At 37.1% G+C, this 21,467-nt stretch overlaps 1 protein-coding gene across 3 annotated transcripts in view; it reads right to left on the minus strand.

The window, feature by feature from the left end:
* Positions 1-21,467, minus strand: part of ADGRG6 (adhesion G protein-coupled receptor G6) — a 114,164-nt gene that overhangs the window by 70,047 nt on the left and 22,650 nt on the right. For all 3 annotated transcript variants that reach the window (XM_062573747.1, XM_062573749.1, XM_062573748.1), the window contains exon 3: positions 3,865-4,206. In XM_062573747.1, the coding sequence (XP_062429731.1) occupies positions 3,865-4,206 (342 nt within the window). The remainder of the gene's footprint in view (positions 1-3,864; positions 4,207-21,467) is intronic.

Below are 21,467 nucleotides of genomic sequence, written 5' to 3' on the forward strand. Positions count from 1 at the left end.
GGTCAGGAAGGTTATGGAACACCTGGTTGTACTTGAACAGTTTAAGAAGAGAAGCAAACAATGAGAATATTGCTCCGATTCTGAAGAAGCCCACTTCACTTCACAGCACTCACCTGGCAGATTTAAATACTGGAACCTTCCCCATGCAGCAGAAGGACAAAGCTGACAAGTATTTTGCACATGGGCAGAAAACAGAATCCTGTCATCAACATTAAGAGCAGATTTCTGTCCTGATCATCGTTATACAGCCAGTCATCATTCTGATAAATATCGGATGTTAATATTTGAGAAACTGGTTGTTCTCCACTATATATATCTATGGTCTACTCATCCAAGTGAATAGTGACTACAGTCAGCATTATATTAAACTGTTTCTGTTAGGAAGATAACTGAAGTACAATAAACAAGGCTTCTTTTGGACACTGCTATTTCCTCATGAAAAATGCACAAAAGTTTTGGCAGCCTGGACGCAGTAGGAGCAACCAGCAACAGGCAGTTTATTGTTCTGAAATCAGCTTCTGCTTTTATGGGAGCACTGTGATGACACGAAGTCTGCCTCTGCTTCCTTTTAGAGACCCTACCTTCCTTGTCTCCCTTTCAGCTCGCTGTCTCACATCACATACACCTCTTTACACATAAGCCAGCAAGGGGTAGCTAGACTGCATTTTACAACTAGTTGTGGGGAAACCTGCTTTCCCACCCTTTGACAGCTTTTCAACATGGTTCAGTGCCCTGAGTGGTGGCTTCTGCTGTGCCTAGTTTCTCTGCTTTCAACTGCGCTTTCAGCATTACCGGAGGAAAGGCACCAACTCTAATGAGGTCAGCAAGTGTCTACGCACCTAATGCTTCTTTGGAAGTTTTTGTTAATAGTGCACTGAACTGTGCTTTTTATCTGGCATATGACAGTACTATCATTCAAGTGCTAATTTTTACATGACATGCTTGAGACAATTCTCAAGCCTTGCTGTATGAGCAGAGGTCTGTTGGCTCCCCTTTCACTCCTGGTGACTGAGTGAACTTCTACTCGCCAGTGGAGCTATTACTTACTCACTTAACTACTACTTGAAAATTATTTAACAATTATTTAACACATCATCTCTTCACTGGTGTAAGTTGATGCATTCTACCGAGATTAGTAAAGTTGCATTCATTCACTGCAGCTGAAGATATGGCCCATCTATCTGCTCTTGGTACCTTGCAGCAAGTAACAACCAGAAAAGTCAGCATTTCTACAAGCAGACAATTTGTTACAGGTAACAGGAAGTGTTGCATGAACCTTCCCTTGAAACCACTGCTACATAAAACCCAGCACTCACACAAAAGCTGTTCTATTGTCAGTCAATTCCCTCCCCAAACTCATTTACTCATTTATATTTGCTTTTGCCCACATATATTTTGCCTTATATGCATACTGTATATTAAGCTGTACTACTAATGTCTTTCTAGACAAACTGCCACGAGTCTTCAAACTGTCCTTAACATTCCAAATTTGTGTTACTTTGTCAGACTAAAAATTGGACTATTTAATTTTATTATTTACATAATATCATTGCTGAGAAATGAAAGAAGATATGAGTACTGTAAGTGTAAAAGAGAACTACAGTTCCCCTCTCGCTGAGAGAAATTCATGATTTTGCCTATACATGATGTTGGTGATAATAATGATAATCATTTCAGTTTGACCATGAAGCTTTGAAACTTACCTCCCTGAAATGAACGGGTGTAGATTTCCCTGTGATAGTTTTGGGAATTCTTTGTAAGTGAGGACAAGAGACTGTAGGGCTGACATCCACCATGCAGATGTCTCATAATTTTTGTGTGCTTTGATATTCTCCTGCCTACACACTTCTATAACTTTATTTTTATGAAAGGAAAGCAGTACATTATCATCCCTTTACCAAACTCCATTTCTGTATCCACTGCCAGGTTAAGCATTGCCATGATCTTTGTTTGTGACTATTTAGTGAACTCAGATTAATTGCACAACTGTGGGCAACAAGCAGAATATGGCTTGTGGTTATAATTTGTTTTAGATGCACATAGCCACCTTTTCTGGCATCCAAGGTCAAAATCAAGATGTTAGTTAAGATTTGTAGTAATGAATGAAAAGTCAGCAGCTCTAGTCTAGATAGCCTAACAGCAGGTCTTAACATGGAGTGCCTTCATGAATATGTACATGAAACATGAAAATTTAAATCACTAGTGAAGGTTACCCATACCTTTACTCATACTGGATAGTAGCCTTCTTATTCAAAATGTAAGAACATCGTCTCAGACTATTTAACAGCAGTGGTGCTACTCCTGAAGGTAAAGCACTAATCAACTTGGCATGGAGGTAATTTATCTTTGGCTTCATAAAAATACGTTATCTAGATGTATATAAACACAAATGATCCTCTGACCATATCTGTGGCCCCATCCTCTCCTCCTCATTGAACATATCTGAGGGTAATATTGCATCCTGTGATTCTTATTGAAAATCATCTTATTGCTTATAGTCACAATCAAACCTTAAAATACTAAAGAGGAATAACAAAATAAATAATTTTGCATAATTTGATTTGATACAATTTTTTATGATCCACATGATTTTATGACTTCTTTTACAGTACAGCAAGAGTTGTGATCCCAGAATTGTTACTAAACTCATTATGTTGGCAATGAAGGGTCTCAATGGAAAGAAACATTTTTAGCTCCTCTGATACAATATTTCCATTTTTCTTTCATAACTGCATACAAATTTTGTTTGCATAATTGGGACCAATTTTCTCTTATGATTCCTGGGGTTTATTATTTATTTTAGATAATAGTATATGTTTAATAAATATTTAAATAACTTTTTCCATGAGAAAGATGTGTTTGTGGCTGAAGAGGTAATTGCAAACCTGCTTATTCTGTGTTTGTATGGCATCTAACTAACCAAAAGAATGCAAGTGTAATACAATAATATGAATGATACGTAATACTAGTATCCAAGATAGGGTGCATGACTTCAACAAAAAGGAAGCCTTCTGAGTGTATGCAACTGTAAATTATAACCCTCAAACGGAATAAATGGAGAGTAACATGGAGCCTGCAAACAATCATCCTACTTCCCTCTGCAGTTCTTTACTGTCATGTCCAAGCGACTTCTGGTAATGTCTTAAGCAACAAGTAATTACAAGTTATTTGTAGTCTCATCTTCTCTCAGAGGAGAAAGCATGGGCAGAAGAGTGTCTTGTTCAGTAGTTGTTAGGCTTTTTAAAACCTAAGTATTGATATGTATTTATGGAAGAGAAAGAAAGGTCAAGGAACAGGAATGAAAGGCAGCAGGTTTGCAAAAATACTTCATCCTTGGGAGACTTTATTCTAGAGACTGGAAGAAGCTCTGAGAAAGTTCTGCCTATTGCATAAACTTCTCCCCACTGTAGAGAGTTTCACTGGACCAGAGGTCTGGGCTGGCCTTATTTCTGGTTTGACTAAGTTCCCTCTGGTGCTCTCCTTCATGTTTCTATGTCCTTCTGCAGGTAGGCTGGCATGAAGGTGAGGTGTCCTGCTTCTAAGCCATCCAGCATAAATTTGCAGAAAGAGGCACTGTTAGGCCTAAAGTCTTTACACATGAAATATTTTTCTAATGCACTTGAGGATGTCACATTCCAGAATAAAATAACTTATTTTCATGCACAGAAAAAAGAATTAGTTAAAAATATACCTAAGAACACTCTATTGTTTTATCTTGAAGTCTCTTCACCTCCTGTCTTCCCTTCCCTTCTCATGGAACATTTCCGGTTCCTTCAGAAAGCGTCATTCTAATCCTTACAGGAAACTTCCTTCTGACAAGACATTTTAGCTGTAAGAGGGATGAAATGCTTTAGGTTTACTTACTTCGTATATAGCTGGCATTAAAACCTTTCTTTTGGATACTGAAGTCACTTTTAAAAGACACAATCATTTCATTTCCAGTAGAATTATAGGATAATCCTTTGGCAGTGATGCCACAAAGGTTCATTGGGCTCTCTCCATTGTCTAACGTTAGTGAATCATAAATACAGCCTGGAGCTTCTTCAATGTCAAAATCGATGAATGTTAGCTGTATGATGAATCCATGAGGTGCTCGGATGATCCATTTGCATGCTTGGCTGTTGGGATAATCACTGGGAAAGCATGGAGAAGTGAAAACTCCAGATGGGTCAGTTAGCACAATCCTACAATCAGAGCATCCGTGAGCTGGCAATAAAAACAGAGAAAGTTTGGAGGTCAGGAAGAGAGATAATTTAACAGGAAATTAATCATCCATACAATGACTTAATCTATTTCTTCACAGAAAAACACAAACAGAGATAGGAGAAAGAAAGGAAGAAAAGGGTCTGGTTTTTAGCAAGAAAAAATGCTGGAGGAACAATATAGCAAAATATTTTATATGAGAAATCCTTTTTGAAAGGAGTGTATATGCTAATGCTAAATACTCATTTGTGCATATAATATATATTTGCTATGCATACTGATCTGTTGTGCAAAAAATGACGATGTAAAAGCAGTATTTTTGAATTCTCACATGTAAATGAATTCTTTAACTGAAACTTCTAAAAAGATGACTGGTATAATTTGAATCTTTTGGCTGCTGGACCGATGCTGACTATTACAGTGACTCTGTGCCATGACATTGTTTTCAGGGGAATGTCACTGGAATGCAGCAGCACAACAGATGAATTGAAGGGCCATGGAGAGTAGCTAGAATTCTCCAGAGTTCTTAAAAGTTAGTCATCAGCATTTCCGGCAAATACCCTCCACATCACCCAGAAGGGTAGCAGTGAACTACTGGTTTTTGAATCAGCAGCAAATTACTGCACTCTTCTCATGCTGACTCAGCACCATTGACAGATTTGTGACAGTAAGACTCAAAGAAATTCATATCCCGTTCTTCACACGTCTTTGCTTCTGTGGACTACTGTGCCTCTGCATGCAAATTTCAGGCCCATTTAGTCCCTGAGACTGTATTTCTCGTTTGTTTTATATTTACTCTTCTATTATATATTTACTTCAGGTATTTTATTATTATATATTATTACTGTGATCTGCCTCCTGTTAAAATCTGTAACAATATGCCAAAGCAGCACTGAACACTTTTGGTGGAAACTGCAGATTACCAAACGATAACCAAAGAAACTAAATTCTGCCCAGCAGATCTATGCTGAATTACTTTGCAAATATTTCATTGGGCCACAATCCTGCATAAACACTACAGCAGCGTGAAAAGGGATGGGAAAGTATGAACATGCATCGTTATTTGCCTAAGCTAAAAACAACTAAAAAAGTTTTCAAGTGTCAAACTGTGCAGGAAGTAGCCATAAAGTTGGCATAGATGTAACAACCTCCCCCAGTGTACCCTTGATGTCCTCACTGCTGTAGTCCTGATGTAGCTAACTCATAGTCATACGGTACTCCGTCTTAGCAAATAGACCCTGATTCTGTACTTTACCTACATTTTGCAGAGTTTTTATTATTTTTATGAGCAAATCATGAAGTCACGTGGCTGCAAGGAGATAATGAGATTATTCATTACCTGGGATTTCAAAGCCAATTGCTGGCCATTTTACAACAGAACAGAATTGTGGAATACTTATTTATTAAACAAGTAAGCAAAAGAGGTTGCCTTAAAGTTTTACTGGTAGCTTTGGGAAGCTGTGGCACTCATGCTATTGGAAAATATGATCTGTGTAGTGCAGGCAGAAGCCTGTCCATGCTGATTTCTCTGAAAATCTGTACAATCAGAGGACTAAGTTCACCTTTCCTGAAACCTTGCTGTTCCATTTATGAACCAGAGAGGGAATATTCATTTATTAGTACGACAAATATAAATCCTGTAGTTGTACAAGCAGAGAATGGGCTTCTTCCAGGGGATTTTGCCCAGATGCGTACTGGTTTTCAGGGAACCACCCTAGGCTGAGAGGAAGAGGGAGTGCAAAAGCACGCTAGGAGCTGCTGCGGTCTCCTCGCCCAGGGCAAGAGAGCCTCCGGAAGGTCCAGCAGCTGGCAGCTGGCTCTAGCACAGGCTGCCTCCCATGGCGGCGCTCTCTCACTCCCGCTCCCGCCTTCAGTATTTCTAATACCAGGGCAAAAGTTACAGAGGATGTGGCAGCAAGCCACTCGCACTCTCCTACTCATCCCTGCCAGAGAAATTAATGACACCGAGTATCTGGGCAAACAGGAACTTGCAGTTGCACCCAAATGGACCTGGAGCCAAGGACTAAGCCATCCGGGTCGGATCCACAGGCGATATAAATGCATACAGGAACACAGGCACTAACATACACCAACTAAGCACTGGACCCCTAAAACGTATCTTAATGACATTACAAAACACTGCTGAACTTACAGCTACCAGAAGAAATGTGCTGTTTATCAGTAATAGTAATGTCTAGTCTATAATCCTTAATTGGTAGGGTATTAAATTCATCCTGGATTAGAAGAGTCAAATTTGGGCATCAGAAAAAACACAGCCATCCTCAAGGGAAGACTGTGTTTACTAATTCTATTGATTACCATCAGCCAAAATAAGACCTAGTTGTTGTATTATTTCTCTCTCGAGTATTTATTGTGGTTTCTAAGCTGTGCAAATAAAAAACATCAACACACACAACAAAAATACTTTTCTCTCTCCTGTCACTGTGAATACTAAAACAAAAATATTATTTATGCTATTGTTACTTTTACTCATTTCATCTTCTTACACATTTACTATTACACTATCATTTTATCATACCTATATTGGTTTGCTGGTTTACACAACTAATGCAAAAAAACACTCCCTAAATTTAGATAGGAAAGTAAGTGCTATAAACTTTACATACATAGAAGAAAGAGATTTGGCGAGCAGAACAGTTTACTTTTTTGAAGTGGGTTGGCTCCATTTTGGCAGAGTGGCTATTCTGTCCATGACTGCAATTTGAAGAAGAAATATCCTGTTTTCATGCACATGTCCACAGTAGTAAGTAAAAAGAAACGAAAACAAACAACAAAACTATATATAAACAGAATGGTTTTGAATGGAACTTTTTGCACAGCTTCTCATGAGACAGTTATTTTTCTATAAACACCACCTATTTTACTCATTAACGAGAAAAATTGCTGTGGCAACCTTAGGCTGTCAGCCAAAGATGACAGATATTTTGCAATTCCATTGGCCCAGAGCAGTTCTGAACTGTGGATACCAAATACTTGCTGCAATACACACCAGAAACATTTCTGCAAGCAATATGAGATACTTAATTGATTTGAACGGGAATAAATTGAGGTGTGATAATCTTGGTCAGGAACTCCCCCATACACAAAACTTTTGTTATCGCCTAGATGACAGGAAAATCTTTCTGTAAATATATTTTATCTAAAAAATCTTCATCTCTCCTCCTCCTAATATGCTAAAAATGTAACATAAATACCCTCTCAATACAGCAAACTCAAGCACTCAATGTCAATATTTCTTAAATTGAAAGTTTCAATAGCAATTCATTTGTTGTCTCCATGTGAATACCCTGGTATACAGTGTCTATTTCATAATCACATATTATTTTTTATAGAGGACTTATGCTTCATTTAATAAATGAATTGTTAAAATTTTAATATGACACTTCAACATTATAATAAAAAGGAAAGTTAATAATTTCCTCATGAGTGTTTTAGAACTTTCATCAGTGTTATCTGATTCACAAATGTCAATTGACTTCAGCAGCTGTTTGGGAAGTGGCTTTTTCCCTTCTATCATGCCCATTTTGTAAAGAGAAAGCTAGGCACAGAAACAATGGGCAAAAATGGCAATATTCTCCATAGATTTCGGTTCTCAGTCTGAGAATTTAGAATTTAGATTTTTCTCAGTACTTGGATAGCATCGCTATGTTCAAAGTATACTACCAATGATTTTAAACTGCAGTTGGGAGAGTAGTCTGCCAATCTGGCCCACTGTAGAAAATTCAAATAATCCAAAGTCAGTGGACAATGCAAAATTTTAGTCAAAGCAATTTGGCTATCATTAGTAGAAACTTATAGGTAAAGGCAGAGCTAGAATCCCATTCTCATGGTGGCCAGTTTTCCTAATCACAAGAGGATACTGTTCCCACTTTTCTACTACTCTCCTGTCTATTTTACCTATACACTTTCACATATATACCTTTTACTTTCTGCAAGGAGTGCCCTACATTATTCTTTCCCATACCATTCTGAATCCTCTGGAACCCTAAAACAAGGGCCTAGCTAAAAACAGTATATGACTAAGTCAAAATTATACCACACAAACAGACATAAGCACACACAAAACCACAACAGAAATGATATCCCATGAAACAAAATTAATAATTCACCTTCCCATCAACAGATTTTGTCTCTTTAGAGCCACAGCACAGAATTCCACCACTTGAACTAATGAGGTAAGTTCATCTGTGGAGACTGAGATACACTATGTGAAAGTGATTTTTACAAACCATTTGTGGGCAGCTGAAGTCACATTCAGACACTCCAATGTCCAGAATTCCACACAACATCCAGAACACCAAAGCTGAATTCCCAATTTACAGGGAAAACACCTATATGCCCTCTTCCTATAAATTTGCATTTTTCTTTTTCCATTTCTTCTCATATGCCCACCGTCTTCCAGCACTTGCTTCCAAAATCTCTGCTTATATATTCCTCTAACTCCTGCTCTCATCCTTCCGTACTCCTCTCCATTGTCATCATTTCCCCCATACCTCACCTTTTGCCCCATATTTTCTGCACTTATCTCTCAGACAAGACTTTTGACTTCTACCTCTCCATCTGTTTTCCATTTTACTCTTATCCAACCTTGAAAAAAAGCTGGAGAGCAAATTTTGTTTGGTTAAGAATTTTTTTTAAACAGCAAAAGCAGTCAAGCTTGGGACACTCCCTATTTCAGCCCAAAAGGCTTAAACTTTGTCAAGGTTAGGATCAAAAGAAACATTCTAATAAAAACTCTCTAGGGAGAAGTGTCTGTGTCTGTTTATTATTATCTGCTTTATTTTCTCACTAAATTACACCTTGCATAGGTGTAATTTACCCCCTTGCATAGGGATTTTTTTCTTCCACCTATTGACTGTAGCATGCAATTGGTCTTCTGTGTAGCATTTTCCACTGGACAGAAGTGTAAATGACTACATAAAGTGTAGGCAGTGGCACAGTATGCCAATAACAGCCTGTTGGTTGAATTAGTATTCTCAGTAGTTTTAAAAAATCCATTGAAAGACTCTCTCGTAAAAGTAAAATAGAAAACTACAGGATTTCATTTAGAGATGATGTTTAACTCTGCTTCTCCCTGTAGAGGAGACAATTTTTATATGAAAATATTCTGGAATAAATTTATGCAATTGTGGGATAGATTAAAAAAAAAAAGAGCAGTTTATGTTAACTCTGCTCCTACACCAGTGAACAATAAAACCTTCCCTGTCTAAGAGAATTATGCCAACCTTGAATGCTTCAGAAAATCTTAGCTACAGTACTTAACGCTTTAGACATAAAAATAGCAATACAGATTTAATAATAATTTGCTTTTATGCAGACGTCTGAGAACCTTTAAGCACTTTGCATACATCAAGAAAGGAAGCATTTAAAAGTACTGTCATTTTGGACTAAGTAAGGAGAAGCATGCTGAGGTCAAGTGACTTAGCCACTTGTACACACAGTAAGTGTGTGGCAAAGCCTAAAATAGAAGTGAAACCTTACAATCGTTCATAGTGACAGTGTGAAAAATACCTGTTTTGACGAACATTAGACAAGAAGAAGTCTTGCCTTGTTACAAGTAATAAAATGCTTGCCATTTCCTTTTTTCTATTTCAAGGATCCCATAATACAGAGGGCTTTAGGCAGAATTTACAGAGATACGGCCAAACATTAGGTCAAACATATTTATGACTCCAAATAGATGGGTGAATGAGGTCAGTAATGGACACACCTGCAGACAAGCAAGAGGAATGGCCAAACCACCAAGATGTGGGTGGGCTGGAACAGCTACAGAACAAACAAACCTGCGTTATTTCAACATGAGACACAAACACTAAACCCAGAACAGCTATAGTATGGCAAAGGTCTCAGCAGTAGCCAGTCTCATTTCTGCTTGGATTTCTTTTCTTTAAAAAATCATTTCAGAGGTTAAGGGGATATGTAGATGTACATAAATACCTATATGGAAACTGTTAATATACTGGTTGCAAAAAGCTACCACATTTCATTCCTTCTGGACTTAAAGGAAAGCTCTATTTACTCGCTGTCGGTTGTAAGATTTGACCTAATCGTTTTTAATATAAAACATGAAACTTGTTAATTAAATGTGGCATTCAGTGGAGCCTCTGAACATTTCAAACCTTATGTCTACTCTCTGCACAACCTAAAATTTGATAGAGTTCTGTCCAAGGAACTGCAAATGAGGAGCTGTGACAGGTTCATTTCTAATTCTTTATTTGCTTCCCAAACTGTAAAAGTTGTTTATCTACCGAAAAGATACTTACTTTGCTACATTACACTGGCCCTTGTAAAAATTACTATACAACATAATTTAATGGTAGCATGTGATGTAATCCTCAAATTAGATACAGTCCTGATTCTAACTAAGCATCCAAATTATATTTTAATAAATTCTTAAAAAACAACAAAAATAAATAAAAGAGAAATGAGATTATTGTCATGGTGAGCACAAATATCTGCGTCTGCCAATAAAGACACAGACAGAGCTGAACTCTGTTGGTTGGAAATATGATTGTGATTGCATATGGATGTACCTAATCCATGTCTGTAGTAATAATATCTCAGCATTTCTACTGTGTGCATAGCTTTAAATTGATAAAATATTCATATAAATTCATAAAATACTCAATAAAAATCTCACTCATATCATCTGGATTTAAGCATGGACTTAAAATTCAGGAAACATTTAAAGTCCATGCCTGCACAGTGATGCATTTGCATCCTGCATTTGAAGCTTTGTGGTCATGTCTTTACCTCAAAGAGGACTGACAAGCAGCATGGGAGGCAGGCATGACTCTGAAGCTGCTGGCATATGAAATCAGGAGAGGCATTGCCTAGACCTGAGCAGTAAAGACCACTGTGCTATTCTCTCTAGTCTCATTCTCTCTAGTTGTGATCATTTTCTTTTCTTCTTATATAAAGGAGTAGTAACTAGACCAATATATGCAAACACCCATGCAGAGAGAGAGGGAGACATCTATTCTCAGACACACACATTGCTTATAAAGAGCTGGTGACCACGTGACAAAATAAATCACATGAAGCGTTTTTACGTCTGGCCTACTGTCCACGCTGTAATCCATATTCTTCCTTCCTTTCCTTCCCAGCGCACAGGACATATTCTAGATACCCAAGTTGATGGCTGAATTAATTTGATGGGTTTTAAATCAAACTGTCACAGAAATTTTCCCTTAATCTGTGAATTTCCTTCCCAAATTACTTTCTGCCTAAAGTTCAGGAAAGGCAAAGTCCAGGAATGGCAATGGTTGATTCTAATCCAGTGGTGGGTTTTCTAAAAATGTCACAATGTCAAAGTCTCTTATTCTCTGCCCTTCCCACTGAAAAACAGGATCATTATTCCTCTGGGAGGGTTCAAACCTGTCTCATCATCCTTTGCTGGTGGGAACTGACATGAACTTCCAGCTCTGCAAAGGCAGCAATCACAAACTTTGAAGCTGTAAAATTTCTGTGTGGAGACATATATTTTAGCTCTCTCTCTCTTTTTATTTTTTTTTTCCCTTTCAACTATTGAACAATTAAACTCCTGATTACCACAATACCTGGCAGTGTAGCATAAGTCATCAAAAATAAGTCCCAGAACAACTTACATAGCTCTCTAAAACATTCCTAAAACATCATATTAACAGATGTGGCATAGATAGAATCCACAGTAGGATAAAAACACGGTACCAGTTTGTGTGTGAAACCACCTGCATAGACTCATCAGTAACACATTCAGCAAAACTCAAGAGATAAAAATCTCATAAACTTTGTTATGAGTAAAGCTTTACATTATCCTACTTAAAACTGCACCACATATAATCATTGCACACATGCATATAATAAAGCTGCAATTGGCAAGAATCTTGCATCAGTCTGTATTATTCTTAGTTTGCAAGCGCGACTTTTTTTTTTGTTGATTCGTAAGAAAAAGTACTATTTTAAGCACTACTGAAACCTCCGTTCAGTCTCTCACTCCGCATCATTCCCATTGCATCATCTGCATAGCACTCCCTGTACCCAGTAAGAATTTAAAGCCTCCATATTCCTGACTGGAAATAGCACATAACCCTGGCAGAGCCTTTTATAATTCGATGAAAGACAAGATTGTGCTCTCACAAATTATTCAACAATTGGATTTTGGCCACTGAAGCCAGGAGACAAAGACTGTACTATGCCCTGGCCAGTCATATCAGTTTGCCTCACATCTTCTTTTGCTGATACAGTATGTTTTACAGCGTGTTCTTTAAATGGTTGAACCAGTTGGTGCACCTAAGAATAATGAAATTCTGCCAGTAGGTATAGTCATATATGAAAGTGTGGCTGTTGTTTGTGAAGCTGCTGCTTTAGTACTGTTTCTCCCTGATGCTCTAACCCTTAATGCTTTCTAGATTATTGAAAAATCAATTTTTTCCTCACATAAAATTAGAATAAGATTTTTTCTATTTTGTAAGAGAAGAACAGAGCCCTTAATGAAATTATATGTGGCAAATCAAAAACAGATAAAATTTTTCTCATATGGTACAACTTTAGGCAGTGGAATTCACTGACATAAAAATGATGAAGGCAGGGAACTTAAAATTCAGAAAGTCAACAGGCATTTCTCTGGGTATCCAGAATATCTCAGAAAACTTCCAGATACATAATAATTAAAAAGAAGAAAGATAACTAGGAGGGATTGTAAACCTTGTGCCTTAGGTTTGAAACTAATTTCAAACAACTTCTGACTTAGAAAAGACTTAATAATTACATTTTGATGGGTAAAGCAAACAGGTCCAGAGCAGGTTCCTGACTCTGGAAGTCCACTGTTGGTGTTAAATTGCTACGATAACCTGCAGCATGACTTTGGCAAGCCCAGCTAACATTTGTCCAAACAGTTCCTGGACACGGTTCAGTAGCTAGCACAGGCCAGGGATCATTCCCCACATGCAACTTGAATACAGCTACCCTGCTTTTTATAGGAAGAATGTGGGACACTGAGTTAATTGACCTCAGCACCAGAGAATGGTCTTGGGCATATCTCATTTACTACACTAGAGATGGCCAATGTGTGTGTGAGAAAGGGAAACTAACCACTAGAGATGGAGCTATCTTATGTATGAGCCAATACAACAGTTCTTACATACTAGTTTTGGTGCTACAAACACTAGAAATAAGAGGAAACAGGTGCTAGTACATCCTGTTTTAAACATGATAATCAAAATTATCTGCCAGGGTCAGCTTGAAGTCAGCAGCAGTAATGATGTACTAAAAATCAGGAAGAGCAAAGCTTCATTTTCAAATTTGAGGTTAAGCTTAGAAAAGGAGAAGTGAGAACAGTAAATTACTGACTCAGGAAGCATTTACCATGAACAGAGGTAAGCCAGAAGCAGACTTTCAGTAAACCAAGACAGAACAAGTTGATCTATGCTTGTTGATGACATGACTATATGGCATGGCCATGTCTTTAGAGAGTTTTTATTATTTATTTATGCACAAATAAATACAAAAAACATAGTGTTTCTCAATCATTTTTGTAAGGGATAGAAATGTACTGATTTAGGTGCACTGTTTGGGGTGCTCATTTCATTAAAAAGCTGCTGAGGCTTCAGATCGGACATTCTGGGGAACTGATCTCATGGTCTCTAAAGACTAGCATCCTAACCAGTTCTCAAATGGAATCATCCAAGTATTGATGTTACCCTCCTCTGTTATATGTCTGGCCTCCAAAATATTAGGACAGCCCTTGAATGATCAGAGTTGATGTTCTCCATGCTCTCAGAGAAGTATATTCACACAATATGGAGACCATTAGAAATTCAGTGGGTTTCCAGATATTCCATAGTGCTCCTACCCCCTACTTTACTCTGGAATTCCGTAGATGTTTATTTCTGTTGGGTTATCACTGCCACTGAAAGCTTTGACCACTCTTGATCCCTCCAGCACACGATATGCTATCTCCTGACAGCAACTGACTTTATCACAGCAGTGAGTCTAGTAGATTCTGATTGATCTGGGAAATTGAGGGAACCAGCTACAATGGAAGAAAATATGTTCAGAGCCAGGGTGGGGGCCCTGCACTGCCTGTTTCCCCTTAGTTGTTTGGTTGTATGCCAATGAAAATGGAAGTGGAAACAAACACACTGACTGGGTAAATCTGCCCTGACCCATTTGAGCAGAGTTCACACTGTAGACAAAGTTATGGATTTCCCCCAGAGGGAGGGGGTAATGTGAAAATCCTGTGTTACACCCATTGTAACTTAAGAATATTTTCATTGGCATTCCTGTGATAATCTTATAAAAATAACAGAATTGATTTGCTAGTTTTGGCCTTGGCTGGATTTTTTTCTGAAAAGTAACTGAAGTTTGGGACAAAGAGGAGTACTGCAAATATTTGAAAGCTCAGTTTAGATATGCTGTTTTTAAAAGTATTAGGTATTAGCTATGTAGGCTAGTACAATAAGCACATAGACTAAAATACATGTAAGTAGACAGAAGACTTGGTTAGGGAAGGGCCTGTGTGAAAACAGGAGAGTTTTTCATGAGTTTGTGGCATGCAACATTTATCTTTTCAAACTGAGATCCACATATTACCACTCAGTCACAAATCAGCCTGAGATTTACTAGAAGAATGGTCACCCAGAACTCTATTTTTCCCCTCCAGCAGAAGGTTCTGGGTGCTGACTCTTCACTTTTCAGTTGCTGCATCATTACTGCTTGGGTCATATCCCCAACTGGAGTAGATCCATAAGCTCAGTTAGCTTCAACAGAACTATACCAGTCTGTACAACCCGAGGAGCTGGCTGACTAAATAATTTCTTGGGTATCATTTGTGCAAGCAATTGCTGTACTTGCCTGGGAAGCTATTCAAACACTAGTGGGAAAGTTGACAATCTTTTAATTAAGAGTGGTTTGTAGGAATTTGAGATACCAACAGACTGCACAGACACTGGGTACAATAATGCTTTATCTGGGGGTCATGTTCCTAGTAAAACCAAGATATACACACAGGATATAAATTTCCTCTATATCTGCATATGGACATAGACTAAATAAATTGTTGGGATGAAATTTCTGGATAACACAGTATTTTGTGTAGTGAAAGTATAAAATATTGCCCCTTGACTGGGTGCTTTATTCAGCAAATCCAGCATAGGCCATCAGCAAAATAATATTCAAAGTAGTTTCCATTTGACTCATGATGTATTCAGTATCTTTTATTGCTTGCAAGACCACAGTTCAGTTGTATTTTTTCACTCCCAGGCTGCAATATTGGAATGCATTTCCTGGCTACCACTTTTAATATAGTGAATAAGCATCATTCTTTACTCTTATGAAGGCCTTCAGATTTATTACAGGCCTTCATAAGATTTATTAGGTAGGGGATTTATTATAGTGCTAGTCAAAGATATTCTTTAAGCTTTGTGTGTCTACAGATTGAATTTTGGGCCCACTAGCTATACTAGAAAATTTTCTGTTAATGACTTAGATCCTCTCTACTACAGGCTGAGACCATTTAAATTCATTTGCTACTGATGAACAGGATACAGAAATTATGGGCAATTCTTTTGCACTGGAATTCACTATTATATAGCAGTGCCAAGGCCTTCTAGACATACTAGGAATACTGGCTCAAGTGTCCTTTCCAAGAGTACTTTTGAATCTCCTTTATAGTTTTATGATCTGTCCCATAATAGTCTTCGAAGTATCTATTTCGATATGATTTGGGCCAGTTACCTTGAAATATTTTAGTATTTTCTGGGGCCTTTTAAGAAGCTACCAAAAACAGATGCTGTTAGTATCTATTTCGGTATCTACACACACAGAAGTATTCTCTTCTGCCCTTTCATGGAAATTCAGTCATGCTTTTACCCTCCAAGGATAACAACATATTCAGTGTTAACACTTATTATTCAATCAATTATGTCCAGAGTAAACTGAAAGGATGTTCTGAATAATGATATTGGGTGTTTTCTTGTACGCTATTAATGGGAAGGTCAAGAGACTGGAAAGGAGTTAGAGCCTCTTTACTAAATGAAGCGTCATCTCTTCTTTTTTATTTAGAGACTTCTTGGAACTAGTGAGGCTACACCGGTGAAACTGAGGTCATAAATTACTTCTCTAATTTGCATTGCTAAGAATAGAATAAGGTCATGTATCATATGACAAAGTAATATCTACTGGAGGGGAAAAGTGTGTATATTTTGGCCATTTAGTGTTACTCTGACAAGTGTAGTGCTGTTTTTTTGCTCTATATTCCCTAACAAGCCATTCATTATAATTTTGAAGTGATACAGCACCAGCAACTGCTTTCTACCAGATGTAAAGATGGAAGGGAATGGCATGTATAACTTAAATCGCTAATTCCTTCACTCTTGTATCACTAATTTCCATCTCTGGTTTGTTGGTCTAGTTCTCCTTCTCATGCCAGCAAAAACAAAAAGTTCATGAATGCAAACAGTAAAGTCTTGTATTAGAGAGTCACGTGTCTCCTTCTTGCATTAAACTTACAATAACTGATCTTTGTGTGATTATATCTGAACCTTTTATTTTTGCTAATCTGGGCTATTTGATTAATTCTTATAACTTCCATTCAGTTCTCTAACAGTTCTGGTCAAAAACTCCCACTGCAATCAACTGAAACTATAAAAATAGGCAGGTTTCAGGACTGACATCTTAAATGCCCCTGTTCCCAAACTGTCCTTAGCATTATTGCATGTAAATAGATATAAAAAAGAAAGAATTCCTTTTTTCTTTTTCTGAGCCTTTTCTCTGATTTAGTCTTTTTCTACCTCTAGCTACTTTTGATATCCTTTGTTATGTAATACAAAAAAATTATGTCTGAATATTGACAACCTTCCTTTAAGATCTGCACAAAGCCATACTGAAGTAAATGGAAGTCTTTAATTGGGTTCAGTGAATAGAGTTTGGATTAGGGCCTTGGTCTCATTCATACTTGTAAAAGAACAGAAGAAAAGCAAGAAACTACTAAAGCTAACATCACCTCTATTACTATCTCTATATAAAAATTCTCCGTACACATTCCAGTGCCTTTTTTTTTTAAAATCTTTCAGCTTTTTATGCCACCTCCCTAAATAGTAATATTCTATAGATGAATGGATTTCAAAGTTAGGAATTTTACTCTGATCAAGTTGTACACATTTAATTTCTTAAGGATGTTCACTGTGTGCCCCACTTCTCTTTTTGCATCTTCCTCCTTTACCAAAACCAAGAATACTATAATCACAATTATCAAATCAGAAATAAAGAATTGATTGCATCTTTCTCACCAAGTAAGACTGCCTGAGAAAATAAAAACAGAAAGCATTCTCTCTTTAGGAAGGACACTGTGACAGGTTTGACTAAGCCAGGCTTGCAAATGTGATATATGTTTTGAACACAGACACCTGTTTAGCTCTGCAGCAGACATGTTAAAAACATCACATCAGTATCTGGAAATCTGTTCATTAAGATGTAGAGTAGACAAATAACAGAAATGAGACATAAAGCATTTTGAAACTTTCTTAAACACATTTAACTATGCAATACTGAAAAGCTTCAGTTCTCACATACCAGGAGAATCATTCAATTCTTCACTACAAGAGGAATTCTGAAAACAGATTTATGACTTCTCACTTCTAAAAATCAACACCAGCAAGTTATACGGATTATTATAAGAACAAGAACACTTTCTTAGTCTTAACAGAACTTGCTTCTTGTGAAGGACCTTACTTTACTTTCTGTCCTGATTCTGCAATCATCAGCAATATTTTGAAACAACATCTCAAATGCTAGCCACTTAATGAAAACAGCAGTTTTACAATTGCTTTGCTCTGTAATTTCTGAAACCAAACCAAGCCAATCAACCAAAGGAAACTTCTTTCATGAATCTGTTATTTACATATAATGTAGACAGGAAAAAGGTATTTTGTTAGCTCTGGAGACACAGTTTAAGGAGGTTTTAGATGATTAGGAAGTATAATGACAGGTGCACAGTGTTCCTTGAAATAAGACAGGAAGTGACTACGAGACAGAATTTTATGGCATCATCCTTTTATAAAACTAAATGGACAAACTGTTCTCTCTTAATAATGACTATACACTAACATTTACAACCAAGTATTGTACCTTTACTTGACCTTTAACACATTGTACTGCATTAATTGCCTTAACTCTTCCATTAATGATAGCCAAGCCCTAGTTTTACTTCCATATTCCTTTTGCCTGAGCTTATTTCAAAATATTAAGCTTTGCAGTTAATTATCTTCTATTCAACAAAGCTTTGAAGTTCAAGCATGCCAGCATGTGTCATCTTCCCAAAAATTTAACTTCCTTGCTTTGTAACTTTGAAGATAATGTTCTAACAAAATCCACCCTCAGAGAGCAGTCAGTAACAGCAGTACTCTTCTTTTTAACAGAGCCCATTGATCAATTTTCTCTGTCTTTGCACCTGAAATGTGCATTAATAATAGTACTTAAGTACCTAAGATCTGCCATCAGTATTGAAAGACAGAGTATTGAGAGCTATTCTGAGAATCAAAAGCTAATTTGACTGCAAATCTACTGTTGTGGAAATTTTCAAAAGCTCAAGGACTGAAACCTTCAGGATGGCAAGTCCAGCGATAGAGGCTTATTGATAAGTAAAATAAAACAAATTTAATAAAAAGAGTAAACACAGCAGAGACACTAACCAAAATACAGAACATGACTCTGAAGTGTGGCAAGCTCACAATTCCTCCAGCTTACCTTTGATTTAGTGTTTAATCACAATTAGTCTGTTCCTGCAAATACTCAAATTTTAAAGTCAGTTCTGAAAGGTACCTTTGAACTAGCATGTAAAAAAGCAGTGGTGGCAGTGGTGTAAGCATAAAGACTTAAATGCACCAGCTTGAAGAGCATAGGCCGGCTTTGCAAAAAGAAGGAGCGGCATTTTGCCTCCTGAACGTACACATTGCAGGAACAGTCAATGCCAAGAGTTAGAAGCAAACAGTTAAAAAGCAGTATGTTTTTTAACTGAGGACTATGGCATTGCAATTACGCTGAGTTAACTGTAAAATTTGGAGGGAGAAGGCAAAAGAACTAAAGTGTTATAGGATAAAACGATTAACAGAAAAGTAATTTGTCGTGTGTAACAACAAATAAAAAAGCAGAAGGAAATATAAACCAGTTGCTATGGCACATCTTACTGCCATCACATTACCCTGCCAGTGTGACCCTTCGCAACGTGATGAATAGTATGGCAAAGTATTTTAACTTGCCTCATTTTACAAATGGAATAAAACAGCATTATTGGGGCTCTTCTTCCTTCTCCTAATTTCTTCACATATGCTGTGTAGCCTAAACTATTAAGCTGCAAGATGTAAACCTGGGTTCATTAATGAACCCATTAATGACTTTTATCTCAGCTCTTTTAGGATTTATCTCAACAATCACTTCCCTGCATTGAAAATTCAATCCAGGTCCTAATGAAGCATATCAGTAAAGTGTACAAAAGCAGGCTGAGGAGACTTGTCTGAACAGTGCCTCCTTCTCCCACACCCGCATCCTATCATCCTGTCAAGCACAAAGTTAGGGTGAACTCTGGTCACTGTTGCCCACCCAGATGTTCCAGATATTTTATCAGGCGTCCTGATAAGGTTTTAAAAACAGGAATTCAGAGTAATAAATTTCAAGTTTTGAAAAAGCAATATGCTCAAACATATACAATACTTATATGTTATATATAAAGTATAATACGTAAGTTATTTATAGACTTTATGTATAATTTCTCTTTATTTTAGTTGGAGATGCTATGTTTACTAGAAGTTTTTCTCCTTTCATGCTTAAATACTTCATACTTCATACTTCAACCTGTTTACAAGAGGTATCTTGTGTAGTTTTTGAATTACACAACTAATACTATCCTATCTTTCCTAGTGTTTATTAATTCAGAAGCAATAGAAACATTCTCATTCTGTTTCAGTTTACTGAAAGAATGCCTAACCTCTATTTCTTTTCTTACTTTCTCAGGTATTTATATAACTAGGTCTAGTTTTAGTAGTCCAGAAATAATTACAAATCCAAAACTACTGATCCCTGGAAAGGCTCCAGTGTCCACTGAGATATGTGTCTACTGAGATATCTGTCCCTGATGATTCTGTTTACTCCACTGTTTTCTGTGACTTGCAGTTGCAGTCATGTGAAATGATCTTTTTTAAAAATAAGCAAACAAAAAAATTCAAATAAACATATTTCTGACTGAGATGCATTTGCCTATCACCCGAATGCATTGCAAATAGTCTTCTCAAAAAGAAATAATTTGGTATTTTGTGATTTGTACAGTTCTACATTAAGTCCTTGTCTTCCTTTGACAAAGCTTTTTGATTTCACTTTTGCAGGGCTGGAGGGTGAGTTTTTGTGTTTTTATTTTGTTTTTCCAGATCATCTAGTTTTAGGCTTCATCCAAAACCCTTTTAACACAAAACAATCTTCTAACTGTTCACAGTGCAATTTGGACCAAACCATATGGACTCAAATACCAAAACACTCAGTGATTGATCTGATTATTGGTCATCTACAAAAACAGAAACAAATCAGCTTTACTATCTGAACACAGAAATTTCAATAACAAAAAAAGTTGTGCTGAGGTGCACACCTTCATAATGCATAGCAATTTTAGATACAGAAAACATAGAACCTATTATGACTATAAAATTAGATCAGAAAATAGCAGGCAGTGAAGGAAGAAAGTTCTTTATAGTCGTATTACTTCATAAAGCTATGGTGTTAGCTTTGAATCATTATTCAGGTTGGTCCCTAACAGGTATGTATAATGAGGAAAAAAATCTGCATAAACAGGAAAAAAAAGTAATCTGACAAATCATTCCAACTACATCACTGTGGATCCCTCTAATATCTATCTGAACAAAGAAAGTAATATAAACTATAATTAAATGAAACAGACCAAAGAACATCTCCAGAACAAAAAAGCAAGGCCCAGCTTACTCAGGACAATGTATCATTTCCATAGAGGTAATGGCAGAAAAGACAGAAAGTGGCCTAAAAACATAGATAAACATTGTTCTCTGAGTCCTAGCTGTAACACAGGGTCATGATAGGAAAGTTACACACACTGAAAACAAGGTGAGGTACATCATAACACCAGTTTGCTTGCTAAATGACGCTATCGTTGTACTCCACACAAGGGCGACGCAGGAAAAGGCAGACAAAGTCTGGTGAAAAAACAGCAAAGGCTACAGCTGACCCTCCCTTTCTCTTAATACCAT

This window comes from Rhea pennata, chromosome 3, assembly GCF_028389875.1.
Source record: "Rhea pennata isolate bPtePen1 chromosome 3, bPtePen1.pri, whole genome shotgun sequence".
Taxonomy (NCBI): domain Eukaryota; kingdom Metazoa; phylum Chordata; class Aves; order Rheiformes; family Rheidae; genus Rhea; species Rhea pennata.